This window comes from Salmo trutta, chromosome 39 (assembly GCF_901001165.1).
Source record: "Salmo trutta chromosome 39, fSalTru1.1, whole genome shotgun sequence".
Lineage (NCBI taxonomy): Eukaryota > Metazoa > Chordata > Actinopteri > Salmoniformes > Salmonidae > Salmo > Salmo trutta.
The window spans coordinates 19,615,161-19,642,319 of record NC_042995.1 but is presented as its reverse complement, the minus strand read 5'-3'; the positions used below and the strand labels follow the sequence as shown (position 1 = coordinate 19,642,319).

The 27,159-nt window shown below is 43.9% G+C and overlaps 1 protein-coding gene across 1 annotated transcript; it reads right to left on the bottom strand.

Annotated features, from left to right (window-relative positions):
- On the bottom strand, positions 1-26,370 carry LOC115179649 (SH3 domain-binding protein 4-A-like). The gene is made up of 5 exons (XM_029741297.1): positions 26,233-26,370; positions 12,200-12,413; positions 9,661-12,068; positions 601-789; positions 1-307 (listed from the first exon to the last, which is right to left on the bottom strand). The coding sequence occupies exons 2-5, from the start codon at positions 12,321-12,323 to the stop codon at positions 83-85; spliced, it is 2,946 nt and encodes a 981-aa protein (XP_029597157.1). The 5' UTR covers positions 12,324-12,413; positions 26,233-26,370; the 3' UTR covers positions 1-82.
- Between the last annotated feature and the right edge of the window lie 789 nt (positions 26,371-27,159).

Here is a 27,159-nt window from a genome sequence, read left to right as displayed (position 1 = left end):
AAAAGTATCAGAATTGGGCTGCTTGCGTAAACGCAGCCTATTTAGGGAATAGGATGCCATTTCAGACGTAGATGTTTTCAGATCAAATGGCATAGTCCCCCTGTCCTACAGGGCTGAAGGCAGAGCTGCGTAACGTATCTAGGCTGTTGACCAGAATGAGCGTTCCGGTAAGGTGCTTCCAGCGCTTGGTTATTGGATTCTTCATCCGGTCCAGGCCCAGGTGCAGCTCCTGGATCACGTCCCGGTAGCTGTCCCCAATCTGGGCCGCCCAGGTCAGCAGGAAGTCATAGGCTGGCTTCCACATTGACTGTCAACATAGGATCAATCAATACAATTGACTGTCATAGAACAAACGATCAATCAATCAATCCAATGTACTTATAAAACCGTTTAAGATCAACAGAGGGGACAGAGAATCATTCCAAAGGCGCGTCTAAGGTCAAGTCTGACTGGCTGATATAAAAGAACACTGCACACAAGAACCAGATGGCAGGGTTAGCATTTTCTCACGTCCAATTTGATTACCGGTCTGAGGCAGCCAACACCAGTCAAACCCAGTAAATGTTACAGTACCTAGAAGTAATGGGCTGATAATCTCACCTCATTGTCCACCAGGCCGTTCTTGTCCCTGTGCGGAGCCTCGTATTGCTCCATCTGCTGCTTGTTCACCCGGGCCAGCTTCTCAGCCAGCTCCCTCCAACGCGGGGCCACCTCCACGGCCGTGGTCAGCAGGACAAAGTCCATGATCAGCCTGGCCACCAGACCTTGGCAGTCCATCTTCAACAGGGCCTAGAAGAAAGGCCACAACAAAGACAACTTGATTTACTAATTCAGGCTTTTAATTCCTGCTGGAGCATAGGTCGTCGACAACAGAAGACAACGTTTAGCTACGACACAACAGTTCAACAACACACCCCAAGGATCAGCATTGACACACCATTGTGTCACATGATGTTCACCATTAAAGGGGTTAAAGACATGATTATCTAGGCATAGTGAAAGGAGTGGGGAGGAGCAGCATTAGGGGGCCAGGGTATTGTCTTGATACAATACATTTGCGTCTCTAACTACGGCTACACTATCCCTCCCTACTCTCTATAAAGCCTGCTGTGAACTCTGAGGGTGAATTATAGCATGATTCAGAAGAGCCTCTCTTGGTCTTACCACACAAACACACATGTGTGTTGAACAAGAATAAAACCAGGAGGCCAGAGAAAATACACTAGTAATCCCCTCCTCTCTCCACCAGAAACAACACAGACGAAAAGGGGATGAAAGAAACAGAGAGACAGTAAATCAAGTCTATCAGGATCCCACAAGGAGGTGGGCTGACATACAGCATGTCTGCACTGTGTAGGCTACAACCCAGGAGGGCTATATAATATCAACGGATAATGGAAAGTACAACCCAATAAAAACAATATGTTTTATGTACAGGAATTCATGTTTTCAAGTCTGAGCCAACCAGTTAAGCCTGCCAATAAGAGACCGCATATTTTTCCCCACTATATCTTACAAAACAGATAATACATAAACGTTTTTTCCACTTCAAAGTCTCTTTAGAGAGTTTACCTGCAACTTGACAGGATCTACTGAGACAGGTCCACTATCTATATTTTGCACAGTACTGTATCTAAATAGAAGAGCCAGCATTTGTTTGCTTTGCAGAAAGAGAATGAGGCATACTGGGAGCTGAGTGCCTGCTGCATCCCAAATGGCACCCTATTCCCTATATCGGTGTTTCTCAACTCCAGTCCTCCAGTACCCCCAACAGCATATATTTATGTTGTAGAACCCGGAAAAACACACCTCATTCAACTCATTTAGGGCTTGATGAATAGTTGAATCAGGTGTGCTTGTCCAGGGTTATGTTGGGGTACTCGAGGACTGGAGTTGGGAAACACTGCCCTATATTTATTACATTTTTTATTTAACCTTAATTTAACTAGGCAAGTCCCCTATGGGCCGTGGTCAAAAGTAGGGCACTAAATAGGGAATAGGGTGCTACTGGGACACATGCACTGTCTTCAAAGCATTCCAGTGCTACTCCAGTCACCTCGGCCACCTGGCCTGACTCTGAACAGCACTGTTTTAATGAGCTGGCCTCTGTTCTGCACTGACTGCTGAATCAGGACTCACATTTCTGTCAAAGTTACTAAAATAGAACTGCAGCATAACGTCCTCCATCACCACCACCTGTCTGGCTTTTACCACCATCTGCCAACAATGGCAACTGAGTCAACTGTGAATGACACAGTGGAGTGACTCAGTTCAGTCACAGACCTAACGCTGTGTCATTCACAACACCTGCCACCGGTCTGGCAGGGCCAAGGAGTCAACATGGTAGCGTAGTCACTAGGGTGAGTCCCAAATGGCACCCTATACCATATATCAGGGGTATTCAACTCTCATCCTACGAGGTTCGAAGCCTACTGGTTTTCTGTTCTACCTGATAACGAATTGTACACACCTGGTGTCCCAGATCTAAATCAGTTCCTGACTAGAGGGGAACAATGAAAAAAATGGTGTGGAACTGGCTTCGAGGTCCAGAGTTGAGTTTGAGGGCCCTATATAGTGTACTACTTTTGACCAGACCCTTATGGAGTGCCCTTTGGAACGCAACTCTAGTTACCATGTCACAGTTATGTCATATAACCTTCAATCAGCAGGAAGATTAGTTGAATCACTGTCTCTTAAAACCTCTTAACTCAACATCTATCTTCATAATCCTTCAATCACTTCCTGTCATGGAAACCTCAAACCAAATGACATGTCATTTTCCCATACAGTGCTGAGGAGTTGGGTAATTTATTCCATGGCAGCAGATAAACAACGCTTGAATGCGGCTTAAGTTATATCCCATAACATGAGTAAACCAAAAACTTTGTGATAATGTACTATGGTTCATGCAGAACTCTTTTATGAAACCAATAGCTAGTAATGTCATATTCCATTATCTTTATCTTCAGAGAGGTACTGTATAAAAAGGAATCCAGCTCTTTTCAATGACCTCCTGCACAGTTCAGTGAGCGATCTCATTTATTTTTCAAACATTCCAGAGTCCAATGGATCCTTATAAAACCTTCCAATTCCAAAAGGCCTTATGCCATTCACGTTTACCTCTCGTTTCCACGCTTAATCTAAACCTATGATAAAACTACGTAACTCGCTGAAATGTTCAGAAGCGTATCCTACATGTGTGTGCCTGCGCGCACACACACTCAGACAGTTTCCCATCCACCTGAATGCCAGTGGTAAGCAGGCTGATGAAAATGAGGAAGCTATAGTGACATCCTTCAAAATGTCTCTGTGTGTGTGTGCGTGTGCGCGCGTGTGTGTGTGGATTACTCCATCTCTTTGACTTGATCCACATGTCCACTGGGGGAAAGCCCTGACAGACATGACTGACATCTCAAATTTACCCTGTGCACCAGAGCTCTCAGAGGCAGTTATCTCTCTAAGCTCCATTCCAAATGAGCCTGTCTGGCTCTTCTCCCTGCATTTAAAAGGCAGGGAAAGGAGCGTGCACACACAAACACACAGGCAAGCTCCAAATGCACGCACACACGCACACACATACACACAGGCACACAGTGTCCCTGAGACTAACAGCAGGGGAGAGGAGAGACAGGAGAGGGGAGAACACAGTAACAAGGACTCAACCTCCTCATTAAAGTCAACCAGGGACTTTATAGGTGAGGAAAAAGTTTCTACATCAGCAGTCTATAAACTCCTCTGTAGTTTGAAATAGTGAAAGTAGGCCTAACGGTGACTTTCAGTCATTATATTTAATGGTGTGTACAGTACATAGGATGATGGCAGTGGCGACTGAAATCATTGCCATATCTATTTGTCAAATGTGTCTGTGCAAAGTAGTCTTACTACACACAAAATGTATTACATGTATTTACTGTTTAATTTTGTATTCCTTTATTACAATTCCTATTTAAAGATTGATTACATTTCATATTTAAAGATTATTTTTAATTAAAATGGTCAAAAATATATAAAAATAGCTTCTTGGTAAAGAGCAATTTATCAAGCAAGAATTTTGCTAGGACTGTCTGGGAGTGGTCTGAGTAAGGAGGGGAAAACCGAAAACTAGCTGATATTGGCAGAGAGGTTTGGAACTCCCACCAAAACAGGCTGAAATTTCAGGCGGTCTTTTCAAACTCTTACAATAAAAGGGCATTTTGGTCATTTTCACAATTTCACAGTATTATTCCAACCTCATAGTGTGGATATATACAGTTGAAGTCGGAAGTTTACATACACTAAGGTTGGAGTCATTAAAACTAGTTTTTTAACCACTCCACACATTTCTTGTTAACAAACTATAGTTTTGGCAAGTCGGTTAGGACATCTACTTTGTGCACGACACAAGTAATTTTTCCAACAATTGTTTACAGACAGATTATTTCATTCACTGTATCACAATTCCAGTGGGATAGAAGTTAACATACACTAAGTTGACTGTGCCTTTAAACAGCTTGGAAAATTCCAGAAAATTATGTTATGGCTTTAGAAGCTTCTGATAGGCTAATTGACATAATTTGAGTCAATTGGAGGTGTACCTGTGGATGTATTTCAAGGCCTACCTTCAAACTCAGTGCCTCTTTACTTGATATCATGGGAAAATCAAAAGAAATCAGCCAAGACCTCAGAAAAATAATTGTAGACCTCCACAAGTCTGGTTCATCCTTGGGAGCAATTTCCAAATGCCTGAAGGTACCACGTTCATCTGTACAAACAATAGTATGTAAGTATAAACACCATGGTACCGCGCAGCCATCATACCGCTCAGGAAGGAGACACATTCTGTCTCCTAGAGATGAACGTACTTTGGTGCGAAAAGTGCAAATCAATCCCAGAACAACAGCAAAGGACCTTGTGAAGATGCTGGAGGAAACAGGTACAAAAGTATCTATATCCACAGTAAAACAAGTCCTATATCGACATAACCTGAATGGCCGCTCGGTAAGGAAGACACCACTGGTCCAAAACCGCCATAAAAAAGCCAGACTACGGTTTGCAACTGCACATGGGGACAAAGATCGTACTTTTTGGAGAAATGTCCTTTGGTCTGATGAAACAAAAATAGAACTGTTTGGCCATAATGACCATTGTTATGTTTGGAGGAAAAAGGGGGAGGCTTGCAAGCCGAAGTATACCATCCCAACCGTGAGGCACGGGGGTGGCAGCATCATGTTGTGGGGGTGCTTTGCTGCAGGAGAGACTGGTGCACTTCACAAAATAGATGGCATCATGAGGCAGGAAAATTATGTGGATATATTGAAGCAACATCTCAAGACATCAGTCAGGAAGTTAAAGCTTGGTCACAAATGGGTCTTCCAAATGGACAATGACCCCAAGCATACTTCCAAAGTTGTGGCAAATGGCTTAAGGACAACAAAGTCAAGGTATTGGAGTGGCCATCACAAAGCCCTGACCTCAATCCTATAGAAAATTTGTGGGCAGACCTGAAAAAGCGTGTGCGAGCAAGGAGGCCTACAAACCTGACTCAGTTACACCAGCTCTGTCAGGAGGAATGGGCCAAAATTCACCCAACTTATTGTGGGAAGCTTGTGGAAGTCTACCTGAAACATTTGACCCAAGTTAAACAATTTAAAGACAATGCTACCAAATACTAATTGAGTGTATGTAAACTTCTGACCCACTGGGAATGTCATGAAATAAATAAAAGCTGAAATAAATTATTCTCTCTACTATTATTCTGACATTTCACATTCTTAAAATAAGGTGGTCATCCTAATTTACCTAAAACGGGCCATTTTTACTAGGATTAAATGTCAGGAATTGTGAAAAACTGAGTTTAAATGTATTTGGCTAAGGTGTATGTAAACTTCCGACTTCAACTGTATATAAAACACAGGAATATCATGTTTTTGACTATACTGGGTCTTTTATATGTGTACTGTAGTATTACAGGGATCATTTGTAAAAGAGACCTCGGTCTCAATACAACACTCTGTGTAAATAAAGGTTAAAGAAAGAAAGAATCTGGAGGTGTCTTTCTGCTACCCATAGAGATCCTCATATGATATTCATTGATGAGAGAAAAGCAGTCCATAGCCTAATGTCTTACTACTCTGTGGAGTCTGCAGGTGTCTCTCTCTGTCTTTCTGCTTGGCCGTTGGGATCTATTTCAGTGATGAGCAGTGGGATGGCATTTCAATTGTCTACTACCTGAGCAACGCCATCCGTCACATTGAGAATTCTTAGCGGTGTCAGTTTGCGTTGGTCGCTCAACCCCCCTGGCCTGCGATCTGGCCTGACCAATGTCTCCTTTCCTCTCCTCACATTTCAACTGACAACACCTGTCAGACCATGCTAGCGACTCAGAAAAAAGGGAAGGCAGGCTAGTAAATCCCATAGAGCACAGCGTTGTTTAGGCTAGACAGAGCTATGGATATGGTGGTCACACATGTGAATGAACGCTTTGTGAGGAATTTTAATCATAGGCCACTTAGCTGATAAGTGATAATCTCGGTTATCTTCTATTAAGAGACTTTTATATAATAATCAGGTACAATATATATATAGAAAAATATGTGGACACCCCTTGAAATTAGTGGATTCGGCTATTTCAGCCACATCCGTTGCTGACGGGTGTATAAAAACGAGCACACAGCCGTACTGAAGAGTTCAGTGACTCTCAACGTGGCCCCGTCATAGGATATCACCTTTCCAACAAGTCAGTTTGTCAAATTTCTGCCCTGCTAGAGCGATCCTGGTCAACTGTAAATGCTGTTATTGTGAAGTGGATAGGTCTAGGAGCAACAACGGCTCAGCCACGAAGAGGTAGGCCACACAAGCTCACAGAACGGGACCTCTGAGTGCTGAAGCGCGTAGTGTGTAAAAATCATCTGTCCTCAGTTAAAACACTCACTACCGGGTTCCAAACTGCCTCTGGAAGCAACGTCAGCACAAGAGCTGTTCGTCGGGAGCTTTATGAAATGGGTTTCCATGGCTGAGCAGCTGTATACAAGCCTAAGATCACCATGTGCAATGCCAAGTGTTGGTGTAAAGCTCGCCGCCATTGGACTCTGGAGCAGTGGAAAAGTTCTCTGGAGTGATGAATCATGCTTCACCATCTGGCAGTCCGACGGGCAAATATGGGCTTGGCGGATGCCAGGAGAACACTACCTGCCCGAGTGCATGGTGCCAACTGTAAAGTTTAGTGGAGGAGGAATAATGTTCTGGGGCTGTTTTTCATGATTCAGGCTAGGCCACTTAGTTCCAGTGAAGGGAAATCTTAACGCTACAGCATACATTGACATTCTAGATGATTCTGTGCTTCCAACTTTGTGGCAACAGTTTGGGGAAGGCCCTTTCCTGTTTCAGCATGGCAATGCCCTAGTACACAAAGCGATGTCCACAGAAATGGTTTGTTGAGATCGGTCTGGAAGAACTTGACTGGCCAACACAGAGCCCTGACCTCACTCTCATCGAACACTTTTGGGGTGAATTGGAACGTTGAGTTCAAACATCAGTGCCCGACCTCAATAATGTTCTTGTGGCTGAATGGAAGCAAGTCTCCGCAGCAATATTCCAACATGTAGTGGAAAGCCTTCCCAGAAGAGTGGAGGCTGTTATAGCAACAAAGGGGGAACCAACTTCATATTAATGCCCATGACCTTGGAACGAGATGTTTGACGAGCAGGTGTCCACATACTTTTGGTCATGTAGTGTATTTTTGTTGTTGTGTTAATTCAGACAAGCATATGACCTAACCATGGTTCTGTTCTGTCTAACAATGCCTACTAACTGAGCTTTAAAGCTTCTTAGTTTAGTTCTTGCACATACTTTTTGATTAACACTTTTAGTCTAGAGAAGTAATTACTACTGTGTGAGATTAAGGTCACCAAAAGGGCAAATGACTAAATTTGAGGAAAGGCCACAGAACCACAGAATGACCACAGAACAACAGAAAGACCACATAACTCTCACTAGACTCTCACCATAGACTCTCACTATAATGACATAATGTGCTGCAATATTGTCAAACCTTTGTACAACCATCTCCCCCACACAAACTTATATACAAATCTCGTATCTTAATTTGAGCCAGTTTCACACCGCAGATAAATAATCTTGTAGCAACAGGAAATGTGAATTCTTATGTGGAATATAATGAATACATTTTTCATTAGGGCAAATCAAGGAAATTACTAACTTTAGAAGCCTTTTTAAACCTTGAATACATTACACATTTGCCTGCAACAACAGGAGGGTCAAAGTTAGATACGGCATCTGTAGACTACAACACAGCAATATCAATGGTCCTCAAGATCCTGCTCTAATGTACAGTATTTCAGGGATCAGTATGGACCAACAGTTGTGTCACTGATGTTATATCTGGTGTGTCTTGGCCTGATCAGGATAGGCAACAACACTCTGTTTCTACTGTGTCTAGAAGGCTATCAGGACTGGCTGGAATGAAAAGACAAGACATGGATCTAATTCAAAGACCCCTTCCAAGACACCATTAGCAGAATTGCCAACAACCAGATGCTTCCAGGTTTCAGGGATACAGCTAATTCAACCTAGCTTCCTTTTCCACTGAAAGCCGGATGTGGGAACTACACTCAGGTGTTTTCTTTTACACCTGCTATGTTAGGTTACTCCCAGGCTAGTGGGCACATTAAACAGATCCGTGTGTCCACCATAAATAATGTGTATGTGTTTTTGTGTGTGTGTGTGTGTGTGTGTGTGAGCAGGGGTAGTACGAGGGCTTTGGGCATGGTTCATTGCTTTCTGGGACCAATCCATCATCATCCCTTTGTCTATTGAGCTACCATTGAAAGGCATAGACAACTGTTATATTTCATACCAAAATAAACTGACATATGCTAGCTCTTACTGATAAGGTGTTTACAAAAGCAAAGCATTGTGAAAAAGACATCAACCTCACTTTTACAGACAGATCCAATTTCTCCACAGATCCAAATTCAAGCAACTGTTGCCTGTTTGTGACTGATGCAATGTTGGGTATAGTTACATTACCAAGCACTTCTGTCTAAAACTTAAAAAGTACAAGGGTGACTGGAGACTCTCTCGAGAGGGAGTGGGAGGCATGTTGAGTCAACACTTTCTGTCACAACAGCAACCCTGCCTGCTTTGAAGAGAATCTCTCAGGATATTGTCATCTCTGTTTGTGTCTCAGTCTCGGAGTTGCACTGAAGGAGGTGAAGTAGCTGTGTTTTTGTGCATCGTAAGTCACACTACACTTATTCTCCCAACAAGTAGGCCTACTCTTAAGGCACCCTGAGGCAATAAGGAAAACTGCTTACCACATGTGACTGAATAAGCTGAGTACAGTAACATATCAGCCCCGCCATCTCACAGTACATCACAGCCCATTGCCTCTGACAGAATGGGAACACCATGTCAACATCTGCTACTGATGGAAAATAGGAAATAAACACAGAAGCACTATACATTTCCAGCTGAAGGTGGAATTTCCTATTTCTTTAGCTTTTGATAAGGTTTCTGTATTGAACCATACATTTGAATAGCTTCTACAGCCTAAGAGGTACAACGTGCACGATGAGGGGTTTCCAAACACACACACACATCAGAGAGAGAGAGAGAGAGACAGAGAGACAAACACACACACACACACACACACAAACGTACTGTCATGAGTTCCTTCTGGAAGGTCTTTCTCTCCTTGATGTCCATGTTAGTGCAGTCCTCCTTGAGCTTCTCCAGAACCGATGCGACCTTCTCAGGCTCGTTGTCCAGTTCAGTCCGACAGAAATAAGACAAAGGTAAGTTCCCATATCCCAGTGCGTCTGCAAAGGCCTTCCAGTTCCCTATATTCTCCATGAGTACTGTTCTCACAGAGGCGTAGATGTATGTGAGAAATTTGCAAGGCTTCAGAATCTGCTCCACTAGCACGGTAGTCGTGAGGTCTGGACCACAGAAATAAATAGGCTTGACTTTCCCCAAAACCAGAACGTTTTTCGCATGAACAAGACCGGTCTTTCCCTGATAATATCCAATATACCACTCTTTGGTCCACAGTTGTCCTCGTAGTTTGATTTTCTCCTCACTCAGCAAGGCGATCACGTCTCCCTTCTTGTATTCCAACAGGTACGTGCTCTTGTTTTGCCTGATCACAGTTTTGAGCAACTTGCCAAACTTCAGGTTGGTGATGCAGCGCTCCTGAAACTGTGGATATTTGGCAGTGATGGCCAGAGGTGATAGAAGAATCTTACCCACCACCTCTTTCTTCTTCAGGAACCTCCTTTGGCCGGAGTTCCGCGCTCCACTCTTTGGAGGCGGTTGCGGTGTTTGGACGCAGAACTGAGCCAGGATACAGTCCAGGCAATCTTTGACCTGGACCTGCAAGGTGAAGTCTGAGATGTCTTCAGGGTTGTTGGATGTGATCATGTAAATGAGTCGGCTAACCTTCCCCAGTTTGACCTGGAAGCCCCGAATAATCCTGGCTTGCTCATTAGCCTTGATCATATAGTTAGACATGTTGGAGTATAGACCAACCTGGAGGTCCTGGGGCCGTCCCAGGAAAAACTGATGCTTCCCCCACAGCGTGAGCGCCACTGGAGGGGCGGAGTGGGCCTGCTTCCCCACCTCACTCACCAGTAGGGTGTTAGGGGCACAGTCATGCCCAAATAGGGCCACGACCGTCTTGAACGAAGGATGGATGTGCTTGGGCCCATAGACACCCAGGGTGACTTTCTTCAACACATTGTCCCATACAGTTGTATTAAGGTTGACGTGCTGGGCCTGCACCACTACTACCACGTACATACACGGCTCCAAGTTATCCAACTGGACTTGTACTGTGTCCTTGTATAGGTAGGCATGTGGGATGATTATATAGGGTCCCTCCTTGCAGTCACTCCGGACACAGAGCACCTCGGCTACCTGACCGCTGTCTTTCTTCACCGTCACAGACACAGTCATCTCCAGAGTGATGAAGGACTTGGTCTCCATGTTGGACAGTTTGATTTCCACCACTGGGCTGACCGTGGAGCAGTGGTCATTGTTCAGCTCCAGTGGAGGGTCCAGTAGGGCCTTCATGGAGATTTGCTGGCTGTCTTCAGGACCCACGTGTCCCTCAGGGACATGGACGCTGATCTGGGTGTCAGGGAGCTGAACGGCCCCTCCACGACTGTCTAGTTTACAGACAATGTTGGTCTCCACCGGCTGAGTCTGTCCCCAACCAGGGCTCTGCCCCAGAGAGTCCAGGTCATGGCAAGATCTGGCCAGCTTCCGATGGTTTAGCCACGCAGTCCTGAAATCCTCCCTGCTCTGAAACTGCTCTGGCGAGGGAGCTTTGAGGCCAGTGAAGAACCCGGAAGAAGGCAAAGGGGGGTTGGATTGCGTCTGTAGTACGGACAACTCCGATAAACTGTACGATCGCTTGCTCCTGAAGAATGGGTTATCCCTTCGCAGTGTCTGTAAAACCTGTAGGTCCAGGTTGGGGCTGGTGGATGTGATCATGTCAAAGATGTTGCAGTTACTGAAGCCATTGATCATGGTGGTGCTGGAGGTAGAGTTAGGTACCGAGGGGGAGACTGGGGATTCCAAGGAGTCAAAGTCGAGCAGGTCTGTGGACCTTCCCCTCTCATTACAGTTCTGGTCCAGAGAACCACGTATATGAGCACTGTTGATGAAGGGGTTGGTAGAGGAGGTATCGAGGGAGAAGGGGTTGCTGTTAAAATAAGGCGAATAAGGGGTGGTCTTAATGGATACCCCTGTCCACTCCCCTAGGAGATCCAGCTCCTTAGCCACTTCGTCTGTACACTCCCCTAGATTGTCTATCATGCCACTATCACTGAGCGATGAGTTTCTACAGTTGATGGGCTGGACGTATGCTGAGGGGATGTAGCCCATCTCTGTGTTGTTGTGGGCATACCACCACTCTCCACCCGACGTGTCCATCACATAAAGCCGGTCACCTTTGGAAAACTTTAATGTGGTAAAGCTAGACGGGCAGTAATCTTTGATGGCGACTACTTCACGAGCAGTTACGAGGGAGGCTGAATTGTCCAGCCGTAAGGCACTGGAAGAAGGCACTGGATGAAAAGAAAAAGAAGATCAAAAATTCACATAAACATTCTCAATTCATCCTCAATTTACATTTAAATCAGTATATCTTTAAATGCTGAATAACTGTCTGGTACATTAGTCAGTATTGAATCCTGACCTTTGACATCTGTGAGGCTAGCCTCAGAGAGCCCTTCGTTGAGATCAATGAGCGTGCCCTCCGATTTGCAGCGAGGGAGAACATGATTACTGTTGGTCACTCTGACGATCCGGTGGGCCGCCATCTTGGTGCGAATTGCCCGAGTTGCAGTCGCACTACTACTCTTCCATTTCTCCAATTATGATATTCAGTCTTTGGCAGCTCTCCATTGTATCTATACGAAAGGAAACAAAAAACGAGAACATCTTCATTAGCTGTGACTGATCCATTCTTGTAAGAGCCATAAATTATCAAATCATCACAATTTACAACATGGTTTGATTCAGTAAGAAGTGGGGACAGTCTTGGCTAGGGACTAAAATGAATGGGATTCCAGTAGATGCCAAATAATATCCAGTGAAGAGAATAAACATTCTGAGCAGTGCACCCTGCCTTGGAACAGTTTAACATCTTATGACACTCATAACCCACTGTTCACAAACTGGTTGAAACAACATTATTTCAAAGTAATTTCAACAAAATTACATTGAACCAATGTGGAATAGACGTTGAATTGACGTCTGTGCCCAGTCGGTCTTCTGCTATCTTAACACCTTTCCAATTACTTTACAGTCATAGGTGTCCTCAATATGCCTGAATTGGCTAATTATGTGTTCTGCATCTCAGTGTGCAGTTGAGGATGATAATTGCATATTTTCCATCTCATTCTGTTGCTTTGCGAAGCATAAGTCCTCAGGGAGGGACACTGAATCACATGGAGGATAAACAGGAAATCATGGACCATTCCCTTCTTAAACCCTCTCAGATGTACAATATTCAGTAAAAACCTAAGTGAAGACTAGATACAGTGCCTTGCAAAAGTATTCACCCCCCCCTTGGCATTTTTCCTATTTTGTTGCATTACAACCTGTAATTTAAATGGATTTTTATTTGGATTTCATGTAATGGACATACACAAAATAGTCGAAATTGGGGAAGTGAAATGAAATGTAAAAAAAAGATAAAATATTTTAAAAAATATTGAAAACGGAAAAGTGGTGCGTGCATATGTATTCACCCCCTTTGCTATGAAGCCCCTAAATAAGATCTGTGCAACCAATTGCCTTCAGAAGTCACATAATTAGTTAAATAAAGTCCACCTGTGTGCAATCTATGTGTCACATGATCTGTCACATGATCTCAGTATATATACACCTGTTCAGAAAGGCCCCAGAGTCTGCAACACCACTAAGCAAGGGGCACCACCAAGCAAGTGACACTATGAAGACCAAGGAGCTCTCAAAACAGGTCAGGGACAAAGTTGTGGAGAAGTACAGATCAGGGTTGGGTTATAAAAAAAAGATCTGAAACTTTGATCATTCCACGGAGCACCATCAAATCCATAAAAAAAATGGAATGAATATGGCACCGCAACAAACCTGCCAAGAGAGGGCCGCCCACCCAAACTCACAGACCAGGCAAGGAGGGCATTAATCATTAGAGGCAACAAAGAGACCAAAGATAACCCTGAAGGAGCTGCAAAGCTCCACAGCAGAGATTGTAGTATCTGTCCATAGGACCACTTTAAGCCGTACATTCCACAGAGCTGGGCTTTACGGAAGAGTGTTCAGAAAAAAATAAGCATACATGTTTGGTGTTTGCCAAAAGGCATGTGGGAGACTCCCCAAACATATGGAAGAAGGTACTGTGGTCAGGTGAGACTAAAATTGAGCTTTTTGGCCATCAAGGAAAACGCTATGTCTTGCACAAACCCAACACCTTTCATCACCCCGAGAACACCATCCCCACAGTGAAGCATGGTGGTGTCAGCATCATGCTGTGGGGATGCTTCTTCATCGGCAGGGAATGGGAAACTGGTCAGAATTGAAGGAATGATTGATGGTGCTAAATACATGGAAATTCTTGAGGGAAACCTGTTTCAGTCTTCCAGAGATTTGAGATTGGGACAGAGGTTCACCTTGCAGCAGGACAATGACCCTAAGCATACTGCTAAAGCAACACTTGAGTGGTTTAAAGGAAAACACTTAAATATCTTGGAATGGCCTAGTCAAAGCCCAGACCTCAATCCAATTAAGAATCTGTGGTATGACTTAAAGATTGTTGTACACCAGTGGAACCCATCCAACTTGAAGGAGCTGGAGCCATTTTGCCTTGAAGAATGGGCAAAAATCCCAGTGGCTAGATGTGCCAAGCTTATAGAGACATACCCCAAGAGGCTTGCAGCTGTAATTGCTGCAAAAGGTGGCTCTACAAAGTATTGACTTTGGGGGGGTGAATAGTTACGCAAGTTTTCAGTTTGTTTGTCTTATTTCTTGTTTGTTTCACAATAAAAAATATTTTGCATCTTCAAAGTGGTAGGCATGTTGTGTAAATCAAATGATACAACCCCCCCCCCCATTTTTTAAAATGTATTTTAATTCCAGGGTGTAAGGCAATGAAATAGGGAAAATGCCAAGGTGGGTGAATACTTTCGCAAGCCACTGTAGGTCAGATAGGTTCCTTCCCTGACAAAGCTATTGTCTTGACAACAATTTGGACATGACTTAGTGTAATTTGACTTTTTTTCACATGTAACGTTTCAAATGTATGTAATGTGTATAGTGCAAGCAAATATCACACAGCTGAGTACCATGTCACACAGCTGAGTACCATGTCACACAGCTGAGTACCATGTCACACAGCTTCCTCGACTTACAACAAACTAGCTCAAATACCTCTCTCATGATTTCACATTTAACTCATCCATAATTCAAATGTCAGTTGAGCTCAAGAGGAGAGTACTTTTATATGAGTGAGACCGTATTCTTGATTCCAGCATTTTCTCTCGCACAGGAAGCAGGAGGGGGTAGCGAGCTACACTACACCTCAATGCAGTGAACCATACAGCCCTGGCCTAAAAGCTAAAAGGTTTTGTTCAGAGACACTAAAGTCCCCAGAGATGTCAGGGAGAGATTTCACACCCACTCTCAATTCTTGAGGAAAATATCTGGCTCAATGTAACCTGTTCATTTCTCCTTCCCCTTGCCAGGGAGCTAGCTAGGCTCGGGGGACAGTGACAGTCCATGGATGTGAGGATCAATAAAGCTCGACTGACAAAAAGACTGTCATTCACTTCGATGCTACAGCGGGGTCAGATTGCTAGTCGACGTTCTGCACCAAGCTAAATAGCAGACGCTGGCTGTGAGATCCTTTCTGAGATGAATCCACAGATACCACAGCCAGACATGATGAATTGGAACCGGAAGCCACTTCTCCTTGTCACCGAGTCTCTTTCCATAGTTCACGGGAAGTTCTACTTCTTTATTTTAATCTTATCTCAATGTTCGCAAGATTGAGAGTCTCTCTAGATGCTATCAATCTTCAATTCAGTTCATGCCTGCGGGTGCAGCATAATCCAAACTTTCCCAATCAGGCTAATTACTTTGTCAAACGTAAGGATGTTAATCAAGATATAAAATGTAATAAAATATCCAAATTATTTATGAGACTCAGAGTTTTCCCTTCAATACATTCCGAAAAGTCTCATTTACGTCAATACATTCTGAAAGGCCTCGTCTAATCTAGCCGACAAAGTGGAAAGGGTATATTGTTTCAGCTAACCGTTCCTTAAACACACGCGAGGGAGTTGAGACTTTAACACGCTTAATTAACTCCGCAGCAATTTTCTCTAATCCCTGATTGACTTTCTACTTTAATGACCTTTTTCCAAGTATGTTCTCAGAGATTGTCTTTCCCCCGTTTTTTATAGCAATATCATTAAGCGTATGCCTACTGCTTTGGCTCCTAGAAATATCTGTGGTCATTATAGGAATGAGAAGCCTGTCAAAAAGACGCAGGTCGATGTAAAAACAACCATTCGCGGCAGGCCTTCTCAATAACAGTTACGGTACGCACAATTTCAACCGATGTTTCACAACTGTTTATAACTCATCTATAAACTAACATTAACAGTTTCTAAACTATTTATAACCTCATTTAGTCTTTTTTTTGTATATCTTCACCTTAATGTAAAGTGTTACCTGATTTTCTTACACTATGTTGACTGATTCATGCCAACGTCATCCTTCTGTCCTGCTTCACTGACAAGCGAATTACCTTGTCAAAAGCAAGGATGTTAATCCCGATACAAAAAGTAACAAAATATATTAATTATTTACGAGACTCTCAGACGATGTGAGTGATGAGTCTGTAGGTTCCTTTCATTTGAGACCACAGAAAGCTAATTGTTGAAGTAAATCAGAACTGGGTTTAGTTCCTAGCCGAGGGATGAGAGTATACTGCAGTTATACAGTAAGGACTTATACTTCATTCACCATAGACCATTAGACCTTAGTCAGCATAGACCTATTGTTCTAATGTTATAACCAACAGTACTGTGTTATTGGTATCCACTTTGGTGTAGAGAAGATCTCTGCACAAGAAGACATGGGTATGGTAGTCAACCGCGAAATCATTTGCATTCATTAGCATTAGTTCATAAATTATTGGTGTTAAAGCATCCATTATCTCCCTGGAAACAACTAACAAGAGAACTATAGGAGCCTGATACTGAAGTCATGCCTTAGGCGAGGGAAGGATAAATTAGCTCTTAAAGAAAGCAGCCTTCCAGGAAGCTCAAACGCTGATTATTAAATTAATTTCCAACACAGTGACACAACATCATAATTAAACTAAAGTTATTTCTCAGCTAATGGAACTAAGTGGAGCTTTCTGACACTAATGGGCTTCAGACTGTGTCACTGTGTGTGTGTGTCTGTGTGTGTGTGTGAGAGACAGAGAGAGAGAGAGAGGAGAGAGAGAATATGTGTGTGTGTGTGTGTGTGTGTGCATTTAACGTCTCTCCTCATAACAGAGGTGCTAGGTGTTTTATCAAAAGGAGCAAGTAAGCAAGGTACTTGTGTTTAGCCCAACCATTAATTATGAAATGGAAAGTTGGAAAACAATGTTATTTTTCAGCCTTAGCTTAGCTAGCTCTACACCCCCTGAGGGAAAAAGGCTTTCAGCACTACCAAAACCCCCAGATGAACAAAACCAATTTTGGAGGTACTTTTGTTCCAATATTTTGAGATGTGTATGGTTGCTAGGACCAATATTCTCCTGTCGGGTATGTGACTTCTAAAATTGATGTGAGCCGCAATGTGTGTGTATGCTCTCGTGTATGTGTATGCTTCGTGTGTTTGGAAATGGCCCACACTGTGATTGATCACATACTCTCATTGCCCTTGTTCCTCCATATTGGAGTCCAGTCCTCTGGCGCAGCCAGGCCTCGTCAATATGATGCCTGCCTCTGAAGGGGAGCAGGGTTAAAGAGAGGTTGACAGGTGAGTGAACCAGCCAGCATGACAGAGACTGAAACCTCATCATTATACTGTACTGCACCAGACAAGCTAGCAGAGAAGGGAGACAAGCTTATAAGGAAACTCCAATGAGACAGTAACGGGTGATAGAAATGAATGGCTGTTTGTGCCCCTTCCCCTTCCAAACATCTCCCTCCATTATATTCCACTCTGTGTACCAAACATTGAAAATCATGTACAGTAGACATTGTCTTGACAATTGTGTACCCTATCGCTCACCTAAAACAGGTAAATATCTGGGCTTTGATTTATGTTTTGAGATGTTTATTTAGAGGTTATTTGGCTATAGCTTGGTAACTAATAATTAGTGATGGGGGAAAATGTATGCAGTTACATATGGGGATATTATTTATATCGTGTGGTATTGTTTGGACAATATGGCAATATTATTTTTGCGCTAGTTGGCTGTACCTGTCCTGCACCAAAGAATATTTCATTCATAGCTTGCTCTCCATCTTCTTTTTAAACAGGAAGACCATTTGTTTTCAGCACTTTTATTTCCATGACAGATCAAATCTTGTTTTCTCATGGCTCTCTCTTGTCCCTCTGCAGCAGACATATGTTTGGAACATCGAATCACAATAAAATGATTGAATCGAATCACAATACATATAGAATCGCAATACATATCTTGTCAGCACAAAAGTATCGTGTTAATATCATAACCGCTAGGCTACCTGCAGCCTTTAATGGGGAGGCTGGATCGAGGCTTTTGAGGACTATGACACCATTTGCTCTTCACAGCTCTGAGATGGCAGGAGAAAAAGTGAAGAGGAGAAGAGGAAGATAATTTGAATGTTAAAATCACCTTTATTAGGAGGTCAAACTCCCTACTGACAGTTCCAATTTATTTATTTTTACGCACTAGGATATTTTGTCATACCATGTCCCTGAGAGTATTAAAGGAGACCTGACCAAGGCCCGTTCACCCTCTCATATAGGAATAACCCCAGTTTATGTACTTTGTCTTGCAAAATTCTGTCCAGACCAGGGTCATTCTGAGTGAGCAGTTTTAGCTCGATAGAGTTTATATCCTGCTCAAGTGCTCTCAGTTCCTGTTTACATACACACGTAAGGGTAAATCAACGAGGGGCTATGCGCTATATGGAAAATAATAACCGACGTGGAAGGTATTTTCCACAATGTGCTAGGGAGTTGCATTATTTTCCAAGGAATGCTAAAAATGTGTTAATTTGCGGGTACAAATGTATTCAACATCCACTGAAATAGCTAGCAAGTTTACTAGATAGCTACAGTACTTGTTTTGGTAACGAAACAAATAGACTTGCTAGTTTTGCTAACCAAACTACCTTGCTAATATGGAAATGGAATTCAACAATGCCAATGATGTTTTCCAATCGACTTTTGCTTTCAAAAGCAGTGCAAACATAGAACATTTAAAAATGAACTATAGCCATTGAATTCTCCCGTTATGATATACAGTGTGCTACAGGGAAATAATGCACTCTCTAGAATGCCCTTCCCTTCAAGCCAATCAGAAACAAGTATTCAACACTGCCATGGTATAAAGAGATGTATACAGTGCATTCGGAAGTATTCAGACGCCTTGACTTTTTCCACATTTTTTTTTCATTACAGCCTTATTCTGAAATGAATTTCCTTTAAAAAAATCCTCATCAATCTACACAAAATAAATATAAAACAATATAATGACGATGTCACGGTTGTCGTTGGTAAAGGAGGACCAAAATGCAGCAGGTATGTGTATGCTTATCTTGACGTTTAATAAATTCAGAATGAACACCAAAATAACAAAAGAACGAACGATCAACAAAACAGTCTGGCAAGGAACAAGGCTAAACACAGAACAATCTCCCACAAATGACAAACACAAACACACCCTAATATATGGGACTCTCAATCAAAGGCAAATAGACAACACCTGCCTTCAACTGAGAGTCCCAACCCCAATTAACCAAATATAGAAACAGACTCACTAGACTAAACATAGAATACATGAATATCAGACAGTGCCCAACAAACCCCGGAATACTTAAATCAAATGCCCTTCTAGACAAACACCATCCTGAACCACATAAAACAAATACCCTCTGCCACGTCCTGACCAAACTACAATAACAATTAACCCTTATACTGGCCAGGACGTGACAGTACCCCCCCCCCCCCCCCCCCCCCGTAAAGGTGCTAACCCCGGAAGCACCTCAAGAATAACAAAACCCCAAACAACAACAAAAAAATCCCCCTAAACTAAAGGGAGGGAAGGGAAGGTGGCTGCCGTCACCGACGGCACTTGTGCTACACCCCCCCTCCCCAACCCACCTATGCAGGTGGTGGTTCAGGCTCCGGCCTATTGTCCTCCAGAGTGCCGACCGACCCGATCAGCCTCGGACCGTAGGCAGACTCCCCTTGCTCTGGATCCTGGGCAGACCTCCTCCTCTCCACCCTGTATACAGACTCAGCAATTAAACGGTTAATCTCTTTAAGTTCTGATTTGTCAGGCTTACTCAGTACAAGGTTGCTGCTAGACTCCCTTGGGTTTTGGTCATCGGCAGACTCTGGGCAGATGGGCCACTCTGGCTGATCCTGGCCGCTGGGGCAGTCTGGCAGCTTCGGGCAGTCTGGCCACTCTGGCAGCTCCGGGCAGTCTGGCCACTCTGGCAGCTCCGGGCAGTCTGGCCACTCTGGCAGCTCCGGGCAGTCTGGCCACTCTGGCAGCTCCGGGCAGTCTGGCCACTCTGGCATCTCCGGGCAGTCTGGCCACTCTGGCATCTCCGGGCAGTCTGGCCACTCTGGCATCTCCGGGCAGTCTGGCCACTCTGGCAGCTCCTGACTAGTGGGTGGCTCTGGCGGCTCCTGACTGGCGGGCGGCTCTGGCGACTCCTGACTGACGGGCGGCTCTGGCGACTCTTGACTGACGGGCGGCTCTGGCGACTCTTGACTGACGGGCGGCTCTGGCGACTCTTGACTGACGGGCGGCTCTGGCGACTCTTGACTGACGGGCGGCTCTGGCGACTCTTGACTGACGGGCGGCTCTGGCGACTCTTGACTGACGGGCGGCTCTGGCGACTCCTGACTGACGGGTGGCTCTGGCGACTCCTGACTGACGGGCGGCTCTGGCGACTCCTGACTGACGGGCAGCTCGGGCGACTCTTGACTGACGGGCAGCTCGGGCGACTCTTGACTGACGGGCAGCTCGGGCGACTCTTGACTGGGATGACGCACTTGAAGCCTGGTGCGTGGTGCTGGTACTGGACGTACCAGACTGGGAACACGTACCTCCAGGCTAGTGCGGGGAGCGGGAACAGGACGAGTCGGACTGGGCTGACACACTTCCGTGTCCGCACGAGAGACAGGAACTGGAAACCCAGGGCTATGGAGGCGCACAGGCGGTCTTGATCTTACCTCCTGCACAACCCGTCCTGACTGGATGGAACTAGTAGCCCTGTACGAGCGGGGTGCTAGTACAGGGCGAACTGGGCTGTGCAGGGGCCTGATGGTTGCCGTGCGTAGAGCGGGAGTTGGGTAGCCTGGTCCGAGGAGGCATACCGGCAACCAGATGCGCTGCGCAGGCATCCTCCTCCCAGGCTGGATGCCCACTCTAACACGGCATCTGCGCGGGGCTGGAATGGCGCGCACCGGACTGTGCGTGCGTATGGGTGAGATAATGCGCACCTCAGCGAAACATGGCGCCCTCCACCTCATACGCTCCTCCATATAACCACGGGTAGCTGGCTTCCGGCTCTTCCTTGGCCTAGCCAAACTACCCGTGTGCCCCCCCAAAACATTTCTTGGGGGTGCCTCTCGTGCTTCTCCCTCAGCGCATCCAAGGCCTTGTACCTCCGCTTCTCTGCCTTGGCTGCCTCAATTTCCTCCCATGGCCGACGGTACTCCCCAGCCTGGTGCCAAGGTCCAGCCCCGTCCAGAACTTCCTCCCAGGTCCATTTCTCCCGCCAGTCCAACTCGAAATCCCTTTGCTCCTTCCTCTGCTGCTTGGTCCTTTGGTGGTGGGAGATTCTGTCACGGTTGTCGTTGGTAAAGGAGGACCAAAATGCAGCAGGTATGTGTATGCTCATCTTGACGTTTAATAAATTCAGAATGAACACCAAAATAACAAAAGAACGAACGATCAACAAAACAGTCTGGCAAGGCACAAGGCTAAACACAGAACAATCTCCCACAAATGACAAACACAAACACACCCTAATATATGGGACTCTCAATCAAAGGCAAATAGACAACACCTGCCTTCAACTGAGAGTCCCAACCCCAATTAACCAAATATAGAAACAGACTCACTAGACTAAACATAGAATACATGAATATCAGACAGTGCCCAACAAACCCCGGAATACTTAAATCAAATGCCCTTCTAGACAAACACCATCCTGAACCACATAAAACAAATACCCTCTGCCACGTCCTGACCAAACTACAATAACAATTAACCCTTATACTGGCCAGGACGTGACAGACGAAGTGAAAACAGCTTTTTAGACATTTTAGCAAATGTATTAAAAACCAAAAAGTATTCAGACCCTTTTCTATGAGACTCGAAATTCAGGTGCATCTTGTTTCCATTGATCATCCTTGAGATGTTTCTACAACTTGATTGGAGTCCACCTGTGGTAAATTCAATTGATTAAACATGACTTGGAAAGGCCCACACCTGTCTATATAAGGTCCCACAGTTGACAGTGCATGTCAGAGCAAAAACCAAGCCAAGAGGTTGAAGGAATTGTCCGTAGAGCTTCAAGACAGGATTGTGTCGAGGCACATATCTGGGGAAGGGTACCAAAACATTTCTGCAGCAATGAAGGTCCCCAAGAACACAGTGGCCTCCATGATTCTTAAATGGAAGAAGTTTGGAACCAGCAAGACTCTTCCTAGAGCTGGCCGCACAGCCAAACTGAGAAATCTGGGGTGAAGGGCCTTGGTCTGGGAGGTGACCAAGAACCCGAGGGTCAGTCTGACAGAGCTCCAGAGTTCCTCTGTGGAGATGGAAGAACGTTCCAGAAGGACAACCATCTCTACAGCACTCCACCAATCAGGCCTTTATGGTAGAGTGGCCAGACGGAAGCCACTCCTTAGTAAAAGGCATGACAGCCCGACTGGGAGACCAGTCAGGATCGAGGGAAAGATGAACGGAGCAAAGTACAGAGAGATCCTTGATGAAAACCTGCTCCAGAGCGCTTAGGACATCAGACTGGGGTGAAAGTTCACCTTCCAACAGGACAACGACCCTAAGCACGTGCCAAGACAACACAAGAGTGGCTTCGGGACAAGTCTCTGAATCTCCTTGAGTGGCCCAGCCAGAGCCAGGACTTGAACGCAATCGAACATCTCTGGACAGACGTGAAAATAGCTGTGCAGTGACACTCCACATCCAACCTGACAGAGCTTGAGAGGATCTGCAGAGAAGAATGGGAGAACCTCCCCAAATACAGGTGTGCCAAGCTTGTAGCGTCATACTCAAGAAGACTCAAGGCTGTAATCGCTGCCAAAGGTGTTTCAGCAAAGTACTGAGTAAAGGGTCTGAATAGTTATGTAAATGTGATATTTCAGTTTATATTTTTTATACTTTTGCAAAACTTTCTAAAAACTTGTTTTTGCTATGTCATTATGAGGAATTGTGTGTAGATTGAGGAGAACAAATAAACATTTAATCCATTTTAGAATAAGGCTGTGACGTAACAAAATGTGGAAAAAGTCAAGGGGTCTGAATACTTTCCGAATGCACTGTACCGTTGTCAAAACACACATATTTGGGCTTTTTCGCCAACCATTGTCTTAAAGGCCCAGAGCAGTCAAAAACATGATTTTTCTATTTTATACAGCATATATATATATATATATATATATATATATATACTGTATGTCCACACTATGAGGTTAGAATAATACTGTGAAATTGTGAAAATTATGACAATGCCCTTTTAGTGTAAGAGTTTCTATCTGACCATTTTAATTCAAACAATCACAGTAAGGTAACTAATTGTTACCCGGAAATGATTTAATATTGAGATAAAAAACGGCTGCATCTGACCTTTAATGTCTCTAAGGGACAAAACGCTGATCTGTAAAACCCATAGGAGTAATGGCACACTGCATAATTCTATCACTGTAGTGGTCAGATACATACAGCATGGCTAACCCTGCTACACTGACCTTACCATCACCGTTAACCCATGTGTACTGCCTAACTTTTGTGTGTTTAACCCTCCACACATCAGACAGCTTAAACTCAGTTAGTAGACTAGACAGACAGGTTATGGCTCCTCCTCACCAGTGCGAACAACAGTGAAATCCACAGTACAGTTCCAGTCCCCTCCCAAAAGTATACACCCCTCCTATCCTGGTCACACTGTCGTAAAGTTTCCTTTATTTGATCAAATACAGCAATATGCCCTGTACCAGCAGAAAAACGATATTAAGCTTTTTCTTCTTACTTCTGAAACCAAAGCCCTTTTACTCCTATGTCTCCCCCCATTAATTAAGAAGAGGAAGAGAAGAAGATTAGAAAACAGGAATGAAGAGATGCAGTAAAGGAGAGAAGAAGAGAGGAGGACAAGACGAGACGAAAGCAAGACAAGAGGGGATGCTTCTCTGATGGGAAACAGACCAACTGTCTCCTACAGTAGAGTACCTCTCAGCCCACATTCCTGCTGTAACTTAGAATCCCCCAAACCCTCTGGTTTAAATCATCTCAGCCAGGAAATGAAATGTTGTCTGTCTGATGTCACACAGCAAGACGGCAGAGCTAAGCTGCATTCAACAGCTTTTAATAAAGTCATGAGAGTCATGAAAGGTGTAGTTACTATGTTATTATGATCGTTTCTTTTTGCACCCGTCACAGGTTTAACATAGATTCTGGATCGCTTTGAAATCATGGGGTTCAAGATATTTCATTTAATTAATAATAACTATGCTTGGGAAGGACCGGCCTATGGCATAGTCTGATACATTCATTTGAGTCAAAGGCCCACAATGTTGAGTGACAACAGTAAAGGGTAGGCGTGAGGGGCATGTCAAACGTGAGTGAGAGCTGCATGTTCTCCAACACGTTCTGAGCCTTTGGTTTCTGTCCCAAATGTCACCCTATTCCCTATAAAGTGCACAGTCAAAAGTAGTGCACTACATAGGGAATAGGGTGCTATTTGGGATGCAGCCTGGTGGATAAGGTCATCTGATAAGCCTAAAATCCCCTCACTACCCAGGCAGGCCGCTACCCACGTCCCCGTCTCAGTCCCAAGCCCTGATCCACTTCTAATGCAGTCTGAGAGAAAGGCAATAAGGGCCTCCCAAGACCAACAACAATGCTGTTCTGCTGCCACACACACACACACACGCACGCACGCACGCACGCACACACACACACACACACACAGACACACACACACAATAACATACAGTAACACACACACACACAATAACATACAGTAACACACACACACACACACACAATAACATACAGTAACACACACACACACACACTATGAATATGTAATTACCAAAATAATACTGAGGACAAATGGCCTGGCTTCAAAACTATTTTGAAAAAAAAACCGGTATCAAATTTTAAAGACTCCAATAGCGTAACCCTTTTCCTCAGTCAAATGACTAGTGTTATTCATATTTTTCCAGAATTCTATAATTAATAAACAGACTTTTTTTAAACACCCGGAAATCTGTCAAACGGTTTTGTTATATTTCTGTCTTCTGTGATGTATGTAAAGTGTAATATTGGGATGCAAACTATAACCATGTGTGTGAGGTGTAAACGTTTGTTTCAAAGTAGATGTGTTTAAAACTACCAAGAAACACTCTGTGTGACCCTGATTTAGCCCACTGCAGTAAAAGGTTAATGAATGTTACAACATGGAAAATCACATCATTCATTACTTTCTATTTCTCCTTGAATTGAATGTGTGATATTTAGGAGCATATCCCTTCATTATTACAACAAACATGACATATGTTCTGCTAATAAAGAATGGAGGAAGAGGAGAATATGTAACAAGAGAAAGATGAGTATTTCTATAGTTCTATATTTTTATATTATGTTATAGTAGTAATATTATGAAGGTGATGTTGATTTTCTTATTTAATTTATTTAACTAGGCAAGTCAGTTTATAACAAATTCTTATTTACAGTGACGGCCTACACTGGCCAAACCTTAACCTGGAGTAACGCTGAGCCAATTGTGCAACACCCTATGGGAGTTAGCCAGTTGTTATACAGCCTGGAATCGAACCAGGGTCTGTAGCGACGCCTCTAGAACTGAGATGCAGTTCCTTAGACCGCTGCGCCACTCGACATGATGCTGCTGATGAAAATGTATTATTTGGAACTCCATATTGTTTCATAGCAACAGCTCTTGTGGTGGTAGGCTACACATGGTCAACGGTGTGGTATGAAGTGTCAGTTACCGCTATTTGCCACATTCAACAAAGAGAGTTTCATAAAAGACTATTCAGGGGTATGGTAAAGAGTTTTAAATGAATTGCGAATTAATACAACCATTTATACATTATGTAACGGATACGACAAGTAAGGCATGACTTCAGAAAGTATTGGAAACCCAATACGATGACTTCTGTGCTTCATCATTTAATCGGTTATCATAAATAGGCCTACTGTATCTTGACATCGCTCTCGTTTAACGAAATGTAAAATAGTTTAGAAGCTTGACATACCTTACTAGGGTTTGTGAACACCTAATCAAAACGTTGAATAACCTAATCAAAATGTTGACCGGATTCCAAAACGTATCGGAAAGTTCGGGAAAGGGCTTCGGACGTTGCTCTTTTACAGCTCCCTTAGAAGAGTGCTCGTTCTGTAAAAAAGCGCTCTGCTCTAAGAGCTCGGTGACGTCACCAAGGGGGGAGGAGGCTGGAAACGGAGGCTAAACGAATGAATCAACATTTAATTGTGTAGCCTCCGAGTCTGTAATGATGATGACTAGAGCTATAAATAAGTTACAGTGTCATGCTCAATGTCATCATTGATCCTAATATCGTTAATGCTGGGTAATTATTTTTGTGTATCAACTTTATAATAACTCATTGTTCCTGTGAGGCTACAAGAGAGAAGAGCGAGAGAGAAAGAGAGATAGAAAGACTAATATCATTTTCTCTTTGGAATCTTGTGTGGTTTTGGTGGTTGATAATCCCTATTGATTTCAATTCATTATAGGGATTCTCCGGTAGTTTTGTGTACCTTTCTTTTAGTGTAAGAGGTGAAAGTAGCGTTCACAAGCAAAAAGCTGTCCCCTTAAAATTGCCCGCTACATCACATACAGTGCCTTCAGAAAGTACTCACACCCCTTGGCTTATTCAACATGTTGTTGTGTTGCAACCTGAATTTAAAATGGATTAAATCACAATACCAAATAATGTGGAATGTGAGCAGCGCTGACTCAGACTCTACTTGGTTGTACATTCACTACCATATCTGGCACTTTGTCAGGGGGTGTCAAGTTTTTGGTTGTTGTCTTCTGGGAAGAGTTGTAGACAACGTTGGGTAGGTTACTCACTGGGAAACAAATACACAATAGCAGACAACAGAACTTAGATATCAGGATACATTAAGCCAACCAACTTTAGAAAAAGCAGAGGAGAGCA